Source organism: Arachis hypogaea, chromosome 17, assembly GCF_003086295.3.
Source record: "Arachis hypogaea cultivar Tifrunner chromosome 17, arahy.Tifrunner.gnm2.J5K5, whole genome shotgun sequence".
NCBI classification, from domain to species: domain Eukaryota; kingdom Viridiplantae; phylum Streptophyta; class Magnoliopsida; order Fabales; family Fabaceae; genus Arachis; species Arachis hypogaea.
Genome location: NC_092052.1, coordinates 60068644 through 60092954, shown reverse-complemented (window position 1 = coordinate 60092954; position 24311 = coordinate 60068644). Strand labels below are relative to the sequence as shown.

The 24311-nt window shown below is 37.5% G+C and overlaps 1 protein-coding gene and 1 non-coding gene across 2 annotated transcripts; both read left to right on the top strand.

Moving 5' to 3' along the window:
* Positions 1–400: 400 nt before the first annotated feature.
* On the top strand, positions 401–507 carry LOC112768079 (small nucleolar RNA R71). The gene has a single exon (XR_003185518.1). It is a non-coding gene; the product is annotated as a small nucleolar RNA R71 (small nucleolar RNA).
* Positions 508–16849: 16342 nt separating this feature from the next.
* LOC112763337 (uncharacterized) lies at positions 16850–21396 on the top strand. The gene is made up of 3 exons (XM_025809034.3): positions 16850–16880; positions 17905–18652; positions 18789–21396. Exons 1-2 carry the CDS (start codon positions 16850–16852, stop codon positions 18645–18647), a joined length of 774 nt encoding a protein of 257 aa, XP_025664819.1. The 3' UTR covers positions 18648–18652; positions 18789–21396.
* The last annotated feature ends 2915 nt before the right edge of the window (positions 21397–24311 follow it).

Here is a 24311-nt window from a genome sequence, read left to right as displayed (position 1 = left end):
ATCAGTATAAAGGTTGTTACAAGCACAAATACCACATGATCTTGGTGGTCCTTCAATTCTTGGGGGGTTGAGATGGAGGAGCTAACAAGGCTTGAGGTGGAGGAGCTATCAAGGCTTGAGGGATTTGTTGCCCTTGGGTGATTTGTCTCAACAAAATTGTCATCTCACCGAGGGTCTTTGTCAAATGGCATCTCTGGAGGGAGAAACTTCACTTAAAGCTTTTGGTTGTGGGTTTCTTGCCCTTGAGTATTGAGTAGAATTCGCCAAATCTGCTATGATCTCCCAAGCTTCCTCGGTAGTCTTGTTTTTGGTAAGGGATCCTCCACTAGAGGCATCTAGGAGAAGCTTATCTTGGGGGTTCATCCCTTGACAGAAATAGCTAATAAGGACTACCTCGTCAATAAGATGGTGGGGGCAAGCTTCCAACAACTTCTTGAATCTCTCCCAGTATTCATAAAGAGTCTCCCCGTCTCGTTGCACAATGCAAGAGATCTCCTTTCGCAGCTTGTCTGTCTTTTGTGGTGGGTAGAACTTTTCCAGAAATTCCTTACGCAACAAGTCCCAATCAAAAATCACATCTCCCGGTTGAGTATAAAACCATTCTTTCACTTTTTCCTTCAAAGAGAAGGGGAAAGCGAACACCAAAACTGCTACTACATCTGCACTATGTTGTCTCGCAGTGGAGCATGCAACTTGAAAATCCTTAAGATGCTTAAGAGGATCCTCCCTAGGTAGTGCATTAAACTTAGGGAGCAAGTTGATTGTGCCGGTCTTAAGCTCAAAATTCGGATCCAAAGCCGGATACCGGATTTGTATTGGTTGCAAGTTAATATCAGGAACTCGGTTTCCCTTGAGGTGATTCTACGAGGTGGATCAGCCATGGTGTCGTCACCTGAGTCACTCATAGAGATTTCAGCACTCCCCACAGATGAATATAAGATTTCCTCGTTGATTGATGAATGATGGTCACGGATTGATGGTGATAGTGAATTGGAGTGCTCTTCAAGCAAGCCCGATTCACTATTCACGAACGCTAGCTGGCGCCGAGCTTGCCTAATATGAGTTAAAGTTCTTTCTCTTTCCGGATCAAAAAAGGCCAAGCTCGGGTCTGGAAGCAACCGTGTCATTCAACCGTGGAAACAATAGAAGCATGCAATTATGAAAAGCAAAACAAGAATAGACAAATAAACATAAACCAACCTAACAATTACCAACTACCAAGACTAGCTAAATGGGAACAATATCTACAAAGTAGTACCAAGGAGCAAACAAAAACCAAATATTCATACTATTTACATATTCATAACAACCAAAATTTTAGAACTCATTGCACTTGAGGTTATTCCCCGGCAACGGCACTAAATTTGACGACGGCGGGATTCACCGTCAATCTAGGTTTTCATAAATTAGAATCTTATCGTTGAAGGTATAGCTTGGACCAACGATCAATCCACCACGTCAAATCTTTAATCTAAAGATATGTTATAATTCAAAACTAATTCAATTCCGGGAGTTTCAATTCCCGGGTCGTCTCCCAAGGACACTTGAGACCAATGAGTGTGCAATCTTGGTTGTGAGGATCATGGGGTTTGGGTTTGTAATGAAGAGATAAACATATAAAGCAATGAAAGAACATGCACAATTATAATAAATGAACTAATAAAAGAATTAAGGAAGTGACTATGCAATATAGACAAGTAAAGTATAAAAGGAACTAATGTAAATGTGTATAAAGGAATTGAAGCATAAAAGGCATCTTGGCTTGGAGTGAGCTAAGGGTCCTTTCTTTGTTGGAACCACAACTATGCCAACTAGAATGGATCAATCTCACTTGGTTAACCTCACATCGGAGATAAAGTTAAATGAGTATAAGTGTTCTTAACCCACAAATCCTAAATTTCTTGCTAATTAACTTAGCAACAACTTAGCGCTAGTAGAAACAAGAACAATTAACAATCCAAAATTGACACTAAATATTGGACATTCTAACTCTAGGAACCCAATTGCTCACTTTCCCCAAGCCAATAGATAGAAAACTAGCTCAAAATCATGCTTGACATTTTGTCAAACACTTGGTGGGCAAAAAGCTTAAACATGGGAAAAATGAGAAAAAGCTTGAAACCAAAAGCAACAAATGATCTCAATCAACAATAAAGACTCAAGAAAGCATGTAACAATCATCAAAGATCAATTTCATCAACAAGAAATAGAAATTGCAAAGGAGAAGTTAAATTAAACTATAACTTGAATTATAAGAAAGTGTAAGAACAATGTAACTATAAAGGGTAATAGCAAGAGATACTTACAATGGGAATTAGCAAAATCCAAGATCAAAATTGAAATGGCACTTGAATGTAAAACCCTAGTATAAACCCTAGTAGAGAAGATGATGAAAAACTTAAAGAAAAACTACACTAAAAACTATCTACCACTACTCCTAAGCTACACTAATGTTATGATATGTTATGCCCTTCATTCTCCTTTCCTTATGAGCTAAATGGCTTTAGAAATGGGTCTAAAATCCATCGAAATCGTGAGTCACGTGCTATTTTAATGAAGGCATGTGCGTCCACTTGTGCGGACACACAGACGTGTGCGTCCGCACACTCTGGGAAAAATCTCGACCATTGCGCACGCATACTAGGGGATGCTTGATTGGACGCGCGACGCGGCTCACACGCACCCGTGGCTCTGATTCGATGGCTATGCGTACGCACAAATGTCTGTGTGCACGCACACTAGGCTGAGCTTTTCTCCTTTGATTCTTCATGCTTCCTCCACTTTGAATGCTCTTCTATCATTTTCTCCAAGCCATTCCTGCTTTATACCTCTGAAATCACTCACAAATAACATCAAGGCATCAAATGGAAGGTAATTGGAATAAAATTAATCAAATTAGGTACAAAAGAGCATGTTTTCATAACCAAGCACAAATTTAGGAGGAAAGTTCAAATGCATGCTATTTAGTGGAATAAGTGCAAGTTTATATGATGGAATCCATTCAATTTCAACCAAAAATCATCATCAAATATGGATTCATCAATTCCCCCACACTTAAGCACTAGCATGTCCTCATGCTAAACACACTCAAAGGAGATAAATGAAAGCAGCTTCTGCACACTCAACAAGGTGCATCACATCCAATACCTGTAAGATGAAAATTCCCGAAATAGATGAGAACATTATCCCTTTTGCGGTTCTCAGCAGAGGTAACAGTTCCAAAGCAGTGACAACGTAAAGACTACACGATTCCTCTAGGCAATCCTAATACTTTAACAAACAGAAATCCAAGCCTAGAAATATACTAAACCAGAAAAATAGTAAGGTATGCTAGACCAACTGACTGTTCTCAGACACCATGATTTTCATTCAACATTTCTCCCTCTAATAAACCTCAAGTCCTTCTCAAACTATCCCTATTTAGTTCTCTCACCTTTCAATTATCCTGTTTCTTTCAATCTCAAGCTCTCTTCATTTCATCTCAGCCTCCAGATATATATCATGTCTCATAATAGAACGGTAACAGCAAACACAGGTAATGAAAATTCAAGCACAACTAGATTTAATTACACCAATTATAACAAATAACAGTTAAACAATAATATTCACAGAGGCAAACCACATATACAATAAACACACCCAAACAATGTCATATAGATGCAAATGATGCATGCCTATCCTACTGGCCATGAGCTCACGTGTTGGTTATATTGTCAGGCCCGACTCGGATAAGTAGGATTCAACCACCATCCTTATTTGTAGGTTCCATAAACAAGTAAAATTAAACCACCATCCTTATCCGGAACACACAAGCGGGATTAAACCATCGTCTTTGCCTCCACAGTAAATGGGATTAAACTACTGTCCTTACTGGGCATCTCGAGCAAGCAGAATTACACCACCATCCTTGCTCAGGTTACATACATAAATCAATCTGCAAGCGGGATTAAACCATTGTCCTTGCGCAACACAAAACAATATGCAATCGGGATCACACCACCGTCCTTGCTAAACAATTCATCAATACGTGAGCAGGATAGAACCTACATTCTCACTGCAGGCGGGATAAAACTACCATCTTTGCCCAATGGTTTATGCATTGTGCAAGTGGGATTATACCACCATCCTTGCTAGGCCAGAAACCCTTAGCATATTCTCAGTGATCTCTGCCCATACAATCCAAGTTCATTCATCTCTGAGTTCCACACTCGCTACAACCATCCTCAGTTCTCAATTCCACAAGCTCATCATTAATCCAACTACATACCACACCTAAGTCTCCGTCTTCTAAACTCATACAGAAATTCACCAATGTAATTCACTAACACATCTTTATTAATCTTAGGACCTAATCACTAATTAGTAATCCTAAGTTTTAGTTAAAGAAGTTTAGAAAACTAGAGAACCCTTAAAAAGTGAAGAAAATAATTTTTCATCAAAATAGGGGCCTCGCGTACGTAAACCCTCTGTCCACGTATGCAAAGGTGTGAAAATGGGTGGTCGCATACGCGATACTCTGCTCGTGTATGCGAGTAACCAAAACAGAATGGAATGCTCACGACGCGTGTGACAATTCGCATACGAATGCCTTGAAAACACATGCTCACGTACACAACACAATGCCCGTGTACGCGAGAACTCCAGGCAGTGGAGAATGCCCGCATCGTGATGAACGGATTTGTTGACGGTCTAGAATTTTACAAATTAAATCTCGTTGCTAGTATAGTTTCTAAACCAACAAAGAATTATTTCATACAAAAATTTGTTTGTCACTTAAACAAACCCAATAAAAATAAACCGAAGTATTTAAATCTCGGGTCGTCTCTCAAGAAATTGCAGGGAAGTGTACTTATAATTGGTTATGGAAAAGTATCTTTTTGGGATTTTAAATGTTGAACAAGGAATTTAAATGACAAGAAAATAAACTGACAATTAAGAAAACTCTTGGCAAGGTATGAGAACTAGAAGTCCTATCCTAGCTATCCTTATCAATTGTGACATCAATTGTGTATTGCTCCCACTTAGTTAACCTCTAACTATGGAGGAAAGTTAAGTGGACGAATCAATTTGATTCCTCGAGTCCTAGTCAACTCCTACGGAAAGACTAGTTTTAGAGGGATCCAAATCAACTAGCAACTTTCAATTATCAATCAACAAAGGAGTTTGATAACTCAAGAGTCTCCAATTACTCAATCAAAGCCAAGAATATAAAAATCTAACTTAAAACCCTCCCAAGCATTTTATCAAACACTTGGAAAGCACAAGATAAAAACATAGAAAACTAGCAAGGAATATTAAATCTAAACAACCAATTTCAGACATTAATGACTAACAAATAATAAAAGAAGCAATAAATATGAAATACCTCAAATTGCATTAAATGGAAAATCAAATCTAACATGAAGAGTCATAAAAATCAAATTGGCAACATAAAGCAATCAACAAGGGAAATAGATAAACTAAAATGCTAGAATAATTAAGAGTAAAAGAGAAACTAATTAAACTAAGATAGAAATCTAAAATTGAAAATAGCTAAATCTAAGAATCCTAAAACCTAGAGAGAGGAGAGAGCCTCTCTTTCTAGAAACTACATCTAAACCTAAAATTATGTGAATAAAAGTTGTATGAATGAATGAATGTGATTCCCCCACTCTGCAGCCTCTAATCTGTGTTTTCTGGGCCAAAGGAGCCCAAAAATTGCCCCCAGCGATTTCTGATACGTCCAATGATGAGCGGATAATTTTTATGCTTTTTGGCATTGTTTAGTGTCTTAATTATTTTGATGTGGTGGAAATATTTTTTATTTTCTGAATGAATGCTTGAACAGTGCATATTTTTAATAGTGAAGTTTATGAATGTTAAAATTGTTGGCTCTTGAAAGAATAATGAAAAAAGAAAAATGTTATTGATAATCTGAAAAATGATAAAATTGATTCTTGAAGCAAGAAAAAGCAGTGAAAAACACAAAGCTTGCCAAAAAAATGGCGAAAAATAAAAAAAAGAAAGAAAAAGAAAAAGTAAGTAGAAAAAGCCAATAGCTCTTTAAACCAAAAGGCAAGAGTAAAAATCCAATAACCCTTTAAACTAAAAGGCAAGGGTAAAAAGGATCCAAGGCTTTGAGCATTAATGGATAGGAGGACCCAAAGGAATAAAATCCTAGCCTAAGCGGCTAAATCAAGCTGTCCCTAAACACGTGCTTGAGACTGAGTGGTAAAAGTCGTGATCCAAAGCAAAAAGAGTGTGCTTAAGAACTCTGGGTACCTCTAACTGGGGACTCTAGCAAAGCTGAGTCACAATCTGAAAAGTTTCACCCAGTTATGTGTTCGTGGCATTTATGTATCCGGTGGTAATACTGAAAAACAAAATGCTAAGGGTCACGGCCAAGACTCATAAAGTAGCTGTGTTCAAGAATCAACATACTAAACTAGGAGAATCAATAACGCTATCTGAATTCTGAGTTCCTATGGATGCCAATCATTCTGAACTTCAAAGGATAAAGTGAGATGCCAAAATTGTTCAGAAGCAAAAAGCTACTCGTCCTGCTCATCTAATTGGAACTAAGCTTCATTGTTATTTTGAAATTTATTGTATTTTCTCTTCTTTTTATCCTATTTTGTTTTTAGTTGCTTGGGGACAAGCAACAATTTAAGTTTGGTGTTGTGATGAGCGGATAATTTATACGCTTTTTGGCATTTTTTTACATAGTTTTTAATATATTTTAGTTACTTTTTAGTATATTTTTATAGTTTTTATGCAAAAATTCAAATTTCTAGATTCTACTATGAGTTTGTGTGTTTTTTTTCAATTTCAGGTATTTTCTGGCTGAAATTGAGGGATCTGAGCAAAAGTCTGATTCAGAGGCTGAGAAAGGACTGCAAATGCTGTTGGATTCTGACCCTCCTGCACTCTAAGTGGATTTTCTGGAGCTACAGAAGCCCAATTGGCACGCTCTCAATTTTGTTGGAAAGTAAACATCTTGGGCTTTCCAACAATATATAATTCCATACTTTGGTCGAGATTTGATAGCCCAAACTGGCGTTCAACGCCAGCCAGAGACCCTTCTCTGGCATAAAATGCCGGAACTGGCACTAGAACTAGAGTTAAACGCCCAAACTGGCATCCAAGCTGGCGTTTAACTCTAGAAAAGGCCTATGCACGTGTAAAGCTCAATGCTCAGCCCAAGCACACACCTAGTGCGCCCCGGAAGTGTTTTTCTGCACTATCTGCACTTAGTTACTTATTTTCTGTAATTCTTAGTAACTAGTTTAGTATAAATAGCACTTTTTACTATTGTATTTGGGCTTATGCCATTTTTCACATTGGGAGGCTGGCCATTCGGCCATGCCTAGACCTTTTTCTCTTATGTATTTTCCACGGTGGAGTTTCTACACCTCATAGATTAAGGTGCGGAGCTACTGTTCTTCATGAATTAATGCAAGTACTATTGTTTCTCTTTCAATTCACGCTTACTTCTTCTCCAAGATATACTCTCGTACTTAATTCAGTTATGTCAGAATGAAGGGGTGACCAATGACAATCACCCACTATCTTCGTCACTCGCTTAGCCAAGATCCGCGTTCCTGACAACCACAAGCGATCTACATGATGTTCGACGTAGTCATTGGACGACAGCCGGAGTATAGTCTCTTGGGTCTCTGATCCACGGATTTGACTTGCCTCTCCTGATAACAGAGCATTCAAATCTGTGAGATCAGAACTTTCGTGGTAGAGGCTAGAACCAATTGGCAGCATTCCTAAGATCCGGAAAGTCTAAACCTTATCTGTGGTATTCTGAGTAGGATCTGGGACGGGATGACTGTGATGAGCTTCAAAATCACAAATGTTGGGTGCAGTGACAGTGTGCAAAAGGATAAGAGAGATCCTATTCTGACACAAGTGAGAACCGACAGTTGATTAGCCGTACAAAAACCGTACCTGGACCATTTTCACTGAGAGGACGGATGGTAGCCATTGACAACAGTGATCCACCAACATACAGCTTGCCATGGAAGGGAGCACGCATGATTAGATGAAGACAATAGGAAAGCAGAGGTTCAAAACCAACAAAGCATCTCCAAACGCTTATCTGAAATTCCCACCAATGAATTACATAAGTATATTGTTTTATTTTATGTTTTATTTTATGTTTTATTTATCTTTTAATTATCAAAACCTCATAACCATTTGAATCTGCTTGACTAAGATTTCCAGGATAACCATAGCTTGCTTCAAGCCGACAATCTCCATGGGATCGACCCTTACTCACATAAGGTATTACTTGGACGACCCAGTGCACTTACTGGTTAGTTGTGCGGAGTTGCAAAGGTGTGATTGCAATTTCGTGCACCAAGTTTTTGGCGCCGTTGCCGGGGATTGTTCGAGTTTGGATAACTGATGGTTCATCTTGTTGCTTAGATTAGAAAAAATTTATCTTTTTTGGTTTAGAGTCACTAAATTTGAGTCTTTTATTATTGTTTTTGTTAAAATTTAAAAAATCCTTGTTTTCTTTTTCTAGATTTTTTTTTCTTTTTTTCGAAAATTTTTAATAAAAGGATAAAAACTAATAAACTAATAATTGAGCCTTCTGTTTGAGTTTAGTTTCATATTTGAAGTTTGGTGTCAATTGCATGTTTTTATTTTCCTTCAATTTTTCGAATTGTATGTTCTTTTTATTCTTCATATTTTCGAGTTTTATGTTCCTTGTTCTTTCTTGATCTTCAAGTTGTTCTTGTTTATTTTCCTTGTTTGATCTTTAGTTTTTCTTGTTTTATGTCTTTCCTTGTTTTTCTTGTGTATTTTCGAATTATTAGTGTCCAAAGTAGAAAAATTTTAAGTTTGGTGTTTTCTTGTTAAGAAAGTTTCAATCTTTAAAATTTTAAAATCATATCTTTTTCAAATCTTTTTAATTAGTTAATTATTTTAGTTTTCAATTTTATTTTATTTCTTTTTCTTCTAATTTTTGAACTTATATTCAGTTTTTCATTTATTTTATTTTATTCTATTTTGTTTTAATTTTGGTTTTCAGAAAAAAATAAAAGAATAAAATTTTTATTTATAATCTACATCATTTCCCTTTCTCCATCATGGATCTAAGTGGAAATGAACAATCCAGAAGGACTCTGGGGTCATATGCTAACCCCACTACTGCTTCATATGGGAGTAGTATCTGTATACCCCCATCAGAGCCAGCAATTTTGAGCTAAACCCTCAGCTCATTATCATGATGCAGGAAAATTTCTAGTATTCCGGTCTTCTACAGGAAGAACCTGCTGAGTTTCTGGCACAGTTCTTACAAATTGCTGACACAGTACATGATAAGAAAGTAGATCAGGATGTCTACAGATTATTACTATTTCCATTTGCTGTAAAAGATCAAGCTAAGAGGTGGTTAAATAACCAACCCACAGCAAGCATAAGAACATGGAAACAATTATCAGACAAATTTTTGAATCAATATTTCCCTCCAAAAAGGATGACACAGCTAAGGCTGGAAATCCAAGGCTTTAAACAAGAGGATAATGAATCTCTTTATAATGCCTGGGAGAGGTACAGAGAGATGCTAAAGAAATGCCCCTCTGAAATATTTTCAGAATGGGTACAATTAGACATCTTTTACTATGCGCTTACAGAAAAGGCCCAGATGTCTCTAGATCACTCAGCTGGTGGATCTATACATATGAGAAAGACAATTGAAGAGGTTCAAGAGCTCATTGATACAGTTGCCAGAAATCAGCACCTGTACTCAAGTGGTGAGACCTCCATGAAAGAAGAGGCTGAGGCAGTATCCACTGAACTTAGTCCTCCAAAACAAATTGCTGAACTCAATCAGCAACTATTTTCTATAACAAAACAGTTAGCAAAATTTAAAGAGATGCTACAAGAAACCAAAGATGCTAACCAAAATATGGAAAAATACTTGAATCAGACAAGACAGCAGTTATCTAAATAGATAACAGAAGAATGCCAAGCTGTTCATTTAAGAAGTGGAAAGACATTGAATGTCTCAACTCAAAGCAGCAGGAAGCCAAGAGATGAACATCTGATAGAGGATGACCAAACCACTGCCCAAAATCCCTCTGAGGACAGTAAGAGCCCAGAGTGGAATGATTCTAGCGTTCAAATGCCAGAAAAGGGTGAGAAGTTGGCATTGAACGCCCAATGGATGACCAATTCTAGCGTTCAAACGCCAGAAAAGGGTGGCAATCTGGCGTTAAACGCCCAAAAAGCACCCAATTTGGGTGTTCAAATGCCAATGAGGGATCAGACACGTGCAAGTGCTGATAACAACCCCCTTAAGCAGGCTTCTCCAACCACTTATGTAGGAAATAAACCTGCAGCAACTAAGGTTGAAGAATATAAAGCCAAGATACCTTATCCTCAGAAACTTCGCCAAGCAGAACAAGATAAACAATTTGCCCGCTTTGCAGATTATCTCGGGACTCTTGAAATAAAGATTCCGTTTGCAAAGGCACTTGAGCAAAAACCCTTTTATGCTAAGTTCATGAAAGAGATCTTAAGTCATAAGAAGGATTGGAGAGAAATTGAAAAAGTTTTTCTCACTGAAGAATGCAGTGTAGTAATTTTAAAAAGCTTACCAGAGAAGCTTAAAGATCCCGAAAGCTTTATGATACCATGCACATTAGAGGATGCTTGTACCAAGACAGCTTTATGTGATCTTGGGGCAAGTATAAACCTGATACCTGCATCTACTATCAGAAAGCTTGGTTTGGCTGAAGAAGTTAAACCAACTCGGATATGCCTCCAACTTGCTGATGGCTCCATTAGAATTCTATCAGGCGTAATTGAGGACATGATTGTCAAGGTTGGGCCATTTGCCTTTCTCACTGACTTTGTAGTGCTTGAAATGGAGGAGCACAAGAGTACAACTCTCATTCAAGGAAGACCTTTCCTAGCAACTGGACGAACCCTTATTGACGTCCAAAAAGGGGAGATAATCCTGAGAGTCAATGAGGATGAGTTTAAGTTGAATTCTGTCAAAGCTATGCAGCATCCAGACACATCAAAAGACTGCATGAGCACTGATTTTATTGACTCCCTGGTGGAAGAGGTCAATATGACTGAGAGTCTCAAATCAGAGCTAGAGGACATTTTTAAAGATGTTCAGCCTGATCTGGAGGAACCAGAAAAAATAAAGAACCTCTGAAAACTCCTCAGGAACAGGAGAAGCCTCCTAAACCCGAGCTCAAACCACTACCACCATCCTTGAAATATGCATTTCTGGGAGAAGATGACACTTTTTCGGTGATCATAAGCTCTGCTTTAAAGCCACAGGAAGAGAAAGCACTAATTCAGGTGCTAAGGACACACAAGATAGCTCTTGGGTTGTCCATAAGTGATCTCAAGGGCATTAGCCCAGCCAGATGTATGCACAAGATCCTATTGGAGGATGATGCTAAGCCAGTGGTTCAACCACAGAGGCTGCTGAATCCAGCCATGAAGGAGGTGGTGCAGAAAGAGGTTACTAAGTTACAAGAGGCTGGGATTATTTATCCTATTTCTGATAGCCCCTGGGTGAGCCCTGTCCAAGTTGTCCCCAAGAAGGGAGGTATGACAGTGGTTCATAATGAAAGGAATGAACTGGTTCCCACAAGAACAGTTACAGGGTGGCGTATGTGTATTGACTACAGAAGACTCAATACAGCCAACAGAAGGATCATTTTCCTTTACCATTCATAGACCAGATGCAAGAGAGACTAGCAGGTCATGAATACTACTGCTTTTTGGATGGCTATTCAAGTTACAACCAAATTCCAGTAGATCCTCAGAACCAAGAGAAAACAGCATTCATATGTCCATCTGGAGTATTTGCCTACAGAAGGATGCCATTTGGTCTGTGCAATGCACCTACAACCTTTCAGAGGTGCATGCTCTCTATCTTCTCTGATATGGTAGAGAAATTTCTGGAAGTCTTCATGGATGACTTCTCAGTATTTGGAGACTCATTCAGCTCCTGTCTTGACCATCTAGCACTTGTTCTGAAAAGGTGCCAAGAGACTAACCTGGTTTTAAACTGGGAGAAATGTCACTTTATGGTGACTGAAGGAATTATCCTTGGGCACAAAATTTCGAACAAGAGAATAAAGGTGGATCAAGCTAAGGTAGAGGTAATTGAAAAATTACCACCACCTGCCAATGTTAAGGCAATCAGAAGCTTTCTGGGGCATGCAGGACTCTATAGGAGGATTATAAAATATTTTTCAAAAATTGCAAAACCTCTGAGCAATCTGCTAGCCGCTGATACGTCCGAGGGAGAAGGGTGGATGCTGTTCGCCGTGCCGCCTCCCTGGAGCTCGCCGTCGAGCTACTTCGCAGCGCCGTCCCGTCCATAGAGCCAGAGCTCGCGTCGCCGTCGTTCATTCGCGTTCTGCCGCCGCCGCTTCAAGGGTCTGTCATCGCTGCTGACGTCGCCGAAAGGAGGAGAGCGACCACCACGAAGAGCTGTGTTCCACGCCGCTGTCGCCATCGATCCACGGCCATCACCGCGAGGGTTCCGCCGCCGTCGTTCCAATGCCACCGTTCATGCCCTCTGTTCCCTTCGTCGTTCTGTCCAGCATCACCAGCACTGAAGTCAGCTTCTACCACCATCAAGCTTTGTTGGAGCTGGTGCTGTTTTTGGAGGTTTGGAGTGGAGGCTTGCCCAGTTCTGTCTCTGCTCATGGTTCTCGCAGCAGCCGGAGCCTCCGCCGCCATCAAAGCTGCGTGGATTCGTAATATTGTGTTTACCGCATTTAAATTCTTCAATTACGGCTAATTGAGGTAAGGCATTTTGGCCCTTGCTTCAATTTGAGTTAGCATGGAGTTTCCAGAATTTTTACTGTTATCCTATTTGAATTCACCGTGACCACCTCATGTTGCTGCTAGCCCTGTTTGGCTGCTACTTCTGGAATCCCAGATCGGAGAGGAGAGGAGGCGTTTAACCTTGTCATTGTTGCTGCCATGGAAATAGGTGCTGGAAACTGCTAATGGAGCAGCTGCGTTTAGTGAATTTTCGACGGTTTCGGCTAGTCGAGGTAGGGGATTTAATGTTTTTAATTTAGAATGCCTACAAAGTTATTGGATAAGTGCAAATGGTTAACAAAGGTTAAGAATTTCTTAATTAACATGAATGACTTGAAATGCATGTGGAATTAGTTGGTTGTTCTGATTATTCTGAGCTGTGATTGAATTTAGATGCTGTTGTGAATAATGATTAATTTAGTATAGTTTATTAAATTGAAATTTGCCGAGTTAATTATTGAAAAGCTGTGGTATAGATAACTGATGAATTGAGTTTTGATTATTGCTGTGAATGTAATTAGTTTTGTTGTTATGAGAGACTAATTGATAGAAATAAGCTTGGTTTGAGGTTGTGAAATTTGGAATAAGTTTGATGATGTTTTAGTGCTTCAATTGGATTATTGAATTCAGGTTAAGGCTGCGAATGTCTTTGGGCTTTGTTGTGAGTGTTTGGAGTTGTAATTGATATTGTTTTCTCTTATGTGGATGGAATTGAGTTGAATTATAACTGTAGTTGGTGATTGATTTGATGATTGTGCGTACTGAATGTTGTAAGGGATAGAATAAATGGTGTTACTTTTGTTGCTGAGCTTGCTGGTGTGAATTGATGAGTTATTGTGTGTTTGAATGATGATGAGTGTATATGGAAAATTATGCTTGGCATAGTGTAGAAAAGAAAAGGTTTGATGATGCTTAAGTACTTGACATCGTGTGAATTATTGATTCTCGGCTCTTGGGCTGTGTTGGCAATGAAGACAATTTTGAATAACTGGAAAGAGGTTAAACGTGTGATTTTGGAAGGATTATAAGTTCAAATGTGGTTTTTGATTAGTAAGGTTGTTGAAAATGCTTAAGGCAGAATTTCTGCATACATGACAGTAGAAAGAATCAATTTCTGGGAGCATCCCAGGTTATATACTTGAATGAAACTATTTTTTCATAAAACTTTACTGTGTTTTGAGCATCTCATAAAAAATTCAGAATTTATTGATGAGTATTTTGGGAGAAATGAATTTTTGAAGATTGATGGTTTCTACAGAAAATTCTGTTTCTTTACTGAAGAAGCACCAACTTCCAACTCACTTAACTTTCAATTCTGGTAAGTATTTGAGCTGAAACCAACGGCATTTTCAAGCTTCCTGTGTCCACAATCTTCATTTTAAATTTCATGTCAATATCCTATTTAACCAAGTAGATATGTTGAAAAGAGTATGGATAACTCACTGGATTTTGGAAACCGAATTCTAAAAGGCCTGGCTGTGTTTCTCACTTCATAACTTTTTCATATGACATGGTATTAATCTGGAATTTGATTCAATAAAAAGCTAAAAGAGTCTTGTTTGAGGTCGTAAATTTTGAAAGGCATTGGGTGAAAACTGGATTTTTAAGAAATTTATCAAACTTACTACTTGCTGCTGTTTTTCTGCATTTTCTTAGGAAACAATAACAGAATTATAAGAGAGATGGTACAAGTTTTTATTGTGACCAAATTACCTCAACACCAAGTTTCTTGGAATACTAGTTTATTGAGTTTAATTTTGAAAGAATCCTATGATAAGTGAAAGTTAGTTACGAATTGATGAGGTGAAAGTTGAATTGATGGGTTATGTGGGAATTGTGGATTATGACCGAACTGTTGGCTATTGTAAATTGTGAATTTTCTAACTGATTTGAGAACCTCTTATTTGGTAGTTGTTGAGGAAAGGGGGAGACTTGTTGAGAAAGAGGGAACCCGTAAGGGTGGCTAAGTCCGAGTATTAGGGGAGGTGCTGCCGAAATTTTATAAAATTTGAGAAGTTATTTTAGAAGATTTGGATTTAAAAAATGATTATTTAAGTTTTATTTGATTACTTATAATGAGAGGCTATGTTTTGAAAGGTGTTTAATGAAATTAAAATAAATGATTTTCTTAAGTCTTTTGATAGAGGACTAAACTGAAAAATAGTTTTAAAGTTGGCTTGACTCAAGGTTGCTAAAGCAGAGATTATGAACTGAATTGATGATTGAGATTTTTGCAAATGAATGCTTGAGAAAGTTAAGAAAGGTTTAAGAAAATATGTTAAGGATTCAAAGGGAAAAGAGAATGCGGAACTAATATATGGATTGTTGAGTTTTAGAAAGGAAAATGAAAAGTGATAAAATACGGGAAAATCCCACGAACTGTTAGTTGCTTAACTACGGGAAAAATCCATGAATTGATAATTGGTAAAATTCGGGAAGTACCCACGAACTAAATGATCATTGATCTCGGGGAAAACCTATAGATTGTTATTTGTTTTATATGCGGGAAAAACCCATGGACTGATAATCATTGATTACGGGAATAACCCATGAATTGTATGTTGATCTCGGGTATAGCCCATGAACTGAAGATCAATGTTTGCTGTGTATTGATCTCGGGTATAACCCACGAACTGAAGATCGCTATGTTATTGTGTATTGATCTCGGGTATAACCCACGAACTGAAGATCTCTGTTTTGTTTGTGAATTGATCTCGGGGACGCCCACGAACCGAGGATCACTGTTTCCCCTTGTGCGTATATAATGGGGTCGGGCTTCGCGCCGACTGCCGGTAGTCACGAAGGAGTGGTATTCTTACCACCGACACATATGCACTAAGGACACAAAGGGAAGCCATATCTGGGACTTGTTCCTAGGTAATGTCGGGCTGCAGGGTGTAAACCGACACGTGAGCTCATGGCCTGCTTAGGACAGACATGCATCATATTGTTTGTGCATATGCATTTGATTGTGTTGCTTGTCTTGTTTCTTTGTGATTGTGCTGCTTGTCTTGGTGACTTGCTTGTGTGTTTGATTAGATATTTTTATTGATGCTTTGAACTTAGTGAAGTATTGAGGAATGGTATTTGTGAAGTGAGGTTTGGGTATATTATTTATGTTGCTGATTTACTTAGTTATTGTGATGGTTGAGGAATGCTATTTGTAGCTGAAGAATTGCTAATGCGGTTGAGACTTTATTTAAGTAATATGATTTAAAGAAAGGGATTTAAACGGTTTCAAGTAAGTCTTAAGAAATTTTGAAAAGGTTTGATAAAGAAAACTACATTGGAAACTGGAGTTAATTATTTGCATGTTAATCATTACTTTTACGGCATTCCCATTCCCTACTGAGAACGTGTGGTTTGTTCTCACCCCAAAATCTTCCACCCTTTTCAGTGATACAGGTTCGAAGACTCCATTTGAAGCTGGGGGCGATTATAGAACTTATTTACGAGTTAAGTTTATGACTTGAGTTTCTTTCATAGAATTTCCTCGCCTTTGTAGCTTTAGTTTTTATTTTATGCAGAGGGATAGGAGTTGTACCTGAATTTTATTTAAATTCTTTTGTATAATATTACTATTATTAATAATTATGTGATTATTATTACTTGGTGATGTTTGCTATATGATTTTAATTAATAAAAACAAAATTTTTTTGGAATTTTCTATAAAACTAAATCGCGATATCGAACTAAAGGCTTAATAGTAAATAGTTAATAAAGGAAAGTAGGTTGGTAACGCCTTACTTTCGGTACGATCCTGACGTTCTGGAAGTTGGGTCGTTACAATATGGTATCAGAGCAGTTCGTTCCTGTTAGAGATTTGAGAATGGACTGACTATGCTTCATTGCATACTCTGAGTGTCTGTCATGCTTTGTGACTTGTTCTGATAACAAGAGTTTGTGTTTTATATGCATAACTGTCTGATGATTAACGCTGTTAGTTTACCATTTCATACTTCATGGTATTAGGTCTGACCAACTTAATACTAATGATTTATGTATATAGAAACACTAATGGGTTATCATAGATGAAATAGAAGAATAGGTAATGCGATTCACGGGGTTTGGGAGCGTTAGAAGTTAGGAAGTTAGTTTTGATTCAACGTATAATCTGTATTCGTGCCACATGAACTCGTACCATCCTTTTCTTCGTTGCTTTCATTGGAATTCTCTGGTTTGAATTTCCTCCTTAGAATGTGATTTGATTGTTCCCAACCATACTTTGTCATTTTTGTATACCTTTGCTTGCCTATGAATCTGACTATTTGAATATTCATCCTTGATAAAGCCTATGTTTCTGTCCATATATTCTGCTTTCTTTGATTTCAGTTTGAATTTATTTTATTATAACAATTTTCGAGGGCGAAAATTTTTTTAAGGTAGGTAGAATGTAACAACCCTAGTTTCTGGAAATTAAATAATTAGTTATTTGTGATTTGTTTTATTTGATGATAATTTTATTTTAAGAAAATTATTTTACTAAAGGTAATTAAATGGGATTTCATCATAATTGGAGTTTAAATTAATTAGAATTTTTATATAATCTTTATTGGATATTTGGTATAATTGAAATTATAATTTTGGTAATTGAAAAATAAAAAAGAATTGTATAATTTAATTTAAATAAATTCTATTTTGAATGAATTGTTATTAATTTGAACTCATAGGAATTAATTTACTAGAAATGATTAGATTAATTTTTATAAACACTTTATGTTTAAGTCAATTAATATTTATGTACCATTTTTATTATAATTAATTATTTTATAAATTGAAATTAAAGTTTCAGAGATAGAAAAATAATAGAGATTTATATAATTTAATCTAAAAAATTGATATTTGAATTTAAATTGTACTTTACAAAATATAATTAACATGTTCATTTTATATTTTAAATTAGAAATAATTGATTGAACTTAGCAATATGATGATAAATAATGTTCCTAAATATTTTTAATAGAGTACATTTGATTTTAAAATTACACTACCCTTCAATTTTATCAAAATATCTATTCATATCTATCTATATTATTTTATAAAATCCGAATTCCTAACCCTAATTCCCAAATTGAATCAGAAACCTTAATTCTCAAATTAATTGAGAAACCCTAACCTGGCACCCTCACCACAGCGCACCCCACCCCCTTTCACCCCTTCAGTGGAACAATTTCAGAAACGAGAAATTAGAGAGAGAGAGATGCAGGAAGAAGAGAAGCCCGCCAGCTGCCACCACGTCGCCATTACTGAGCTACAGCGCCGCCGTCCAGCCTCATCCCGCCGTGTTACCATGGTCACCGTTGCTGTTGCAAGGAAAGGGGAGAGGGCCGAAGCTGCACGTCCGAGGGAGAAGGGTGGATGCTGTTCGCCGTGCCGCCTCCCTGGAGCTCGCCGTCGAGCTGCTTCGCAGCGTCGTCCTGTCCATAGAGCCAGAGCTCGCGTCGCCGTCGTTCATTCGCGTTCTGCCGCCGCCGCTTCAAGGGTCTGTCATCGCTGCTGACGTCGCCGAAAGGAGGAGAGCGACCACCACGAGGAGCTGTGTTCCACGCCGTTGTCGCCATCGATCCACGGCCACCACCGCGAGGGTTCCGCCGCCGTCGTTCCAATGCTGCCGTTCATGCCCTCTGTTCCCTTCGTCGTTCTGTCTAGCATCACCAGCACTGAAGTCAGCTTCTACCACCGTCAAGCTTTGTTGGAGCTGGTGTTGTTTTTGGAGGTTTGGAGTGGAGCCTTGCCCAGTTCTGTCTTTGCTCATGGTTCTCGCAGCTGCCGGAGCCTCCGCCGCCATCAAAGCTGCGTGGATTCGTAATATTGGGTTTACCGCATTTAAATTCTTCAATTACGACTAATTGAGGTAAGGCATTTTGGCTCTTGCTTCAATTTGAGTTAGCATGGAGTTTCCAGAATTTTTATTGTTATTCTATTTGAATTCACCGTGACCACCTCACGTTGCTGCTGGCCCTGTTTGGCTGCTACTTCTGGAATCCCAGATCGGAGAGGAGAGGAGGCGTTTAACCTTGTCGTTGTTGGTGCCATGGAAATAGGTGCTGGAAACTGCTAATGGAGCATCTGCGTTTAGTGAATTTTTGACGGTTTTGGCTAGTCGAGGTAGGGGATTTAATGTTTTTAATTTAGAATGCCTACAAATTTATTGGATAAGTGCAAATGGTTAACAAAGGTTAAGAATTTCTTAATTAACATGAATGACTTGAAATGCATGTGGAATTAGTTGGTTGTTGTGATTATTCTGAGCTGTGATTGAATTTAGATGCTGTTGTGAATAATGATTAATTTAGTATAGTTTATTAAATTAAAATATGCCGAGTTAATTATTGAAAAGCTGTGGTATGGATAACTGATGAATTGAGTTTTGATTATTGCTGTGAATGTAATTAGTTTTGTTGTTATGAGAGACTAATTGATAGAAATAAGCTTGGTTTGAGGTTGTGAAATTTGGAATAAGTTTGATGATGTTTTAGTGCTTCAATTAGATTATTGAATTCAGGTTAAGGCTGCGAATGTCTTTGGGCTTTGTTGTGAGTGTTTGAAGTTGTAATTGATATTGTTTTCTCTGATGTGGATGGAATTGAGTTGAATTATAACTGTAGTTGGTGATTGATTTGATGATTGTGCGTACTGAATGTTGTAAGGGATAGAATAAATGCTGTTACTTTTGTTGCTGAGCTTGCTGGTGTGAATTGATGAGTTATTGTGTGTTTGAATGATGATGAGTGTATATGGAAAATTATGCTTGGCATAGTGTAGAAAAGAAAATGTTTGATGATGCTTAAGTACTTGACATCGTGTGAATTATTGATTCTGGGCTCTTGGGCTGTGTTGGAAATGAAGTCAATTTTGAATAACTGGAAAGAGGTTAAACGTGTGATTTTGGAAGGGTTATAAGTTCAAATGTGGTTTTTGATAAGTAAGGTTGTTGAAAATGCTTAAGGCAGAATTTCTGCATACATGACAGTAGAAAGAATCAATTTCTGGGAGCATTCCAGGTCATATACTTGAATGAAACTATTTTAGTATGAAACTTTACTGTGTTTTGAGCATCTCATAAAAAATTCAGAATTTATTGATGAGTATTTTTGGAGAAATGAATTTTTGAAGATTGATGGTTTCTGCAGAAAATTCTGTTTCTTTACTGCAGAAGCACCAACTTCCAACTCACTTAACTTTCAATTCTGGTAAGTATTTGAGCTGAAACCAACGGCATTTTTGAGTTTCCTGTGTCCACAATCTTCGTTTTAAATTTCATGTCAATATCCTATTTAACCAAGTAGATATGTTGAAAAGAGTATGGATAACTCACTGGATTTTGGAAACCGAATTCTAAAAGGCCTGGCTGTGTTTCTCACTTCATAACTTTTTCATATGACATGGTATTAATCTGGAATTTGATTCAATAAAAAGCTAAAAGAGTCTTGTTTGAGGTCGTGAATTTTGAATGGCATTGGATAAATACTGGATTTTTAAGAAATTTATCAAACTTACTACTTGCTACTGTTTCTCTGCATTTTCTTAGGAAACAATAACAGAATTATAAGAGAGATGGTACAAGTTTTTATTGTGACCAAATTACCTCAACATCAAGTTTCTTGGAATACTAGTTTATTGAGTTTAATTTTGAAAGAATCCTATGATAAGTGAAAGTTAGTTACGAATTGATGAGGTGAAAGTTGAATTGATGGGTTATGTGGGAATTGTGAGTTATGACCGAACTGTTGGCTATTGTAAATTGTGAATTTTCTAACTGATTTGAGAACCTCTTATTTGGTAGTTGTTGAGGAAAGGGGGAGACTTGTTGAGAAAGAGGGAACCCGTAAGGGTGGCTAAGTCCGAGTTTTAGGGGAGGTGCTGCCGAAATTTTATAAAATTTGAGGTTTTATTTGAGAAGTTATTTTAGAAGATTTGGATTTAAAAAATGATTATTTAAGTTTTATTTGATTACTTCTAATGAGAGGCTATGTTTTGAAAGGTGTTTAATGAAATTAAAATAAATGATTTTCTTGAGTCTTTTGATAGAGGACTAAACTGAAAAATAGTTTTAAAGTTGGCTTGACTCAAGGTTGCTAAAGCATAGATTATGAACTGAATTGATGATTGAGATTTTTGCGAACGAATGCTTGAGAAAGTTAAGAAAGGTTTAAGAAAATATGTTAAGGATTCAAAGGGAAAAGAGAATGGGGAACTGATATATGGATTGTTGAGTTTTAGAAAGGAAAATAAAAAGTGATAAAATACGGGAAAATCCCACGAACTGTTAGTTGTTTAACTACGGGGAAAATCCATGAATTGATAATTGGTAAAATTCGGGAAGTACCCACGAACTGAATGATCATTGATCTCGGGGAAAACCTATAGATTGTTATTTGTTTTATATGCGGGAAAAACCCACGGACTGATAATCATTGATTACGGGAATAACCCATGAATTGTTGTATGTTGATCTCGGGTATAGCCCATGAACTGAAGATCAATGTTTGCTGTGTATTGATCTCGGGTATAACCCACGAACTGAAGATCGCTATGTTATTGTGTATTGATCTCGGGTATAACCCACGAACTGAAGATCTCTGTTTTGTTTGTGAATTGATCTCGGGGACGCCCACGAACTGAGGATCACTGTTTCCCCTTGTGCGTATATAATGGGGTCGGGCTTCGCGCCGACTGCCGGTAGTCACGAAGGAGTGGTATTCTTACCACAGACACATATGCACTAAGGACACAAAGGGAAGCCATATCTGGGACTTGTTCCTAGGTAATGTCGGGCTGTAGGGTGTAAACCGACACGTGAGCTCATGGCCTGCTTAGGACAGACATGCATCATATTGTTTGTGCATATGCATTTGATTGTGTTGCTTGTCTTGTTTCTTTGTGATTGTGCTGCTTGTCTTGGTGACTTGCTTGTGTGTTTGATTAGATATTTTTATTGATGCTTTGAACTTAGTGAAGTATTGAGGAATGGTATTTGTGAAGTGAGGTTTGGGTATATTATTTATGTTGCTGATTTACTTAGTTATTGTGATGGTTGAGGAATGCTATTTGTAGCTGAAGAATTGTTAATGCGGTTGAGACTTTATTTAAGTAATATGATTTAAAGAAAGGGATTTAAACGGTTTCAAGTAAGTCTTAAGAAATTTTGAAAAGGTTTGATAAAGAAAACTACATTGGAAACTGGAGTTAATTATTTGCATGTTAATCATTACTTTTACGGCATTCCCATTCCCTATTGAGAACGTGTGGTTTGTTCTCACCCCAAAATCTTCCACCCTTTCCAGTGATACAGGTTCGAAGACTCCATTTGAAGCTGCGGGCGATTATAGAACTTATTTACGAGTTAAGTTTATGACTTGAGTTTCTTTCATAGAATTCCCTCGCCTTTGTAGCTTTAGTTTTTATTTTATGCAGAGGGATAGGAGTTGTACCTGAATTTTATTTAAATTCTTTTGTATAATATTACTATTATTAATAATTATGTGATTATTATTACTTGGTGATGTTTGCTATATGATTTTAATTAATAAAAATAAATTTTTTTTGGAATTTTCTATAAAACTAAATCGCGATATCGAACTAAAGGCTTAATAGTAAATAGTTAATAAAGGAAAGTAGGTTGGTAATGCCTTACTTTCGGTACGATCCTGACGTTCTGGAAGTTGGGTCGTTACATGTGTGCCTAGAAAAGAGGCATAGAAGATCCTATGGCATTGCCATGGATCACAATATGAAGGACATTTTGGAGGTGAGTGAACAGCCATAAAGGTTCTCCAATGTGGCTTCTACTGGCCTACTCTCTATAGAGAGTCCCGAGAGTTTGTATGTAACTGTGACAGTTGCCAGAGAGCTGGTAATCTACCTCACGGTTATGCCATGCCTCAGCAAGGGATCTTAGAGATTGAGTTGTTTGATGTATGGGGTATTGACTTCATGGGGCCTTTCCCACCATCATATTCAAACACTTATATTCTGGTGGCAGCAGACTATGTATCTAAATGGGTAGAGGCAATTGCAACACCCACTAATGATACTAAGACAGTGATGAAGTTCCTCTAGAAGCATATTTTCAGCAGGTTCGGTGTCCCTAGGGTACTGATCAGTGATGGAGGCACTCATTTCTGTAATAAACAACTTGACTCTGCTCTAATCCGATATGTAATTAACCACAAAGTGGCAACTCCATATCATCCACAGATAAATGGGCAGGCTGAAGTCTCAAATAGAGAACTAAAATGAATCCTGGAACAGACTGTAAGTACCCGTAGAAGGGATTGGGCAAGAAGTCTGGACGATGCTCTGTGGGCATACAGAACTGCATTCAAGACTCCTATAGGGACCTTTCCATACCAGCTTGTGTATGAAAAAGCCTGTCATTTGCCAGTGGAACTAGAACACAAGGCCTACTGGGCCACCAGGTTCCTAAACCTTGATGCTAAGGTAGCTAGAGAGAAAAGATTACTCCAGTTGAATGAGCTGGAGGAGTTCAGACTCAATGCTTTCGAAAATGCTAAAATTTACAAGGAGAAAGCAAAAAGGTGGCATGACAGAAAGCTGTCATCTAGAGTCTTTGAGACAGGACAGAAGGTTCTGCTATTTAACTCTAGGCTCAGATTGTTCCCTGGGAACCTGAAATCCTGGTAGAAGGGACCATATGTGATTACAAGTGTGTCACCATATGGATATGTAGAGCTTCAGGATATTGACTCTGATAAAAAATTCATTGTTAATGGACAGAGAGTCAAGCATTATCTTGAAGGCAATGTTGAGCAAGAATGCTCAAGACTGTGACTAGATTAAAGCTCAGTAAAGTCCAGCAATTAACATTAAAGAAGCGCTTATTTGGAGGCAACCCAATCTTATTTATCTATGTTAATTACTTTTTCATTTCATTTTCCATTGTTATTTTATGTTTTCTTTAAGTTGATGATCATGTGGAGTCACAAAAACAGCTGCAGAATTAAAGCGGAATCAAAAACAACATCAAAAATAGCACACCTTGGAGGACAGGCTTACTGGCGTTTAAACACCAGTAAGGATAGCAGAATGGGCAGAATTCTAGGTGTTTAACGCCAGAAATGGCAGCATCCTGGGCGTTCAGAAAAATGCCCAGTAAAGAAGGATTCCTGGCGTTTAACACCAGCCAAGGTATCTGGCTGGGCGTTAAACACCCAAAGAGGCAGACAAGTGGGTGTTAAACGCCAGAATGGATAGCATTCTAGGCGTTTAACGCCAAAAAGACACCAAGGAGGTAATTTTGTTTCCAATTCGAATTTTTTTCAATTTTTCATGTTTTAATTCATAATTTTTTGCATCAAACATATTTTAAACGTTCATCTTTCAATTTTTATTCTCAAAAATTAATAATCTTTCTAATTCTTTTTAATTCTTTTTCAATTCTTTTCAATTCCTTCCAAAATGTTTTCAAAACTTAAATTGCATGAATGATAAAGGGATTTGGGTGTTGGAAATAAAACAGAACTGGAAAAAAATAAATTGTAGTAAATCAG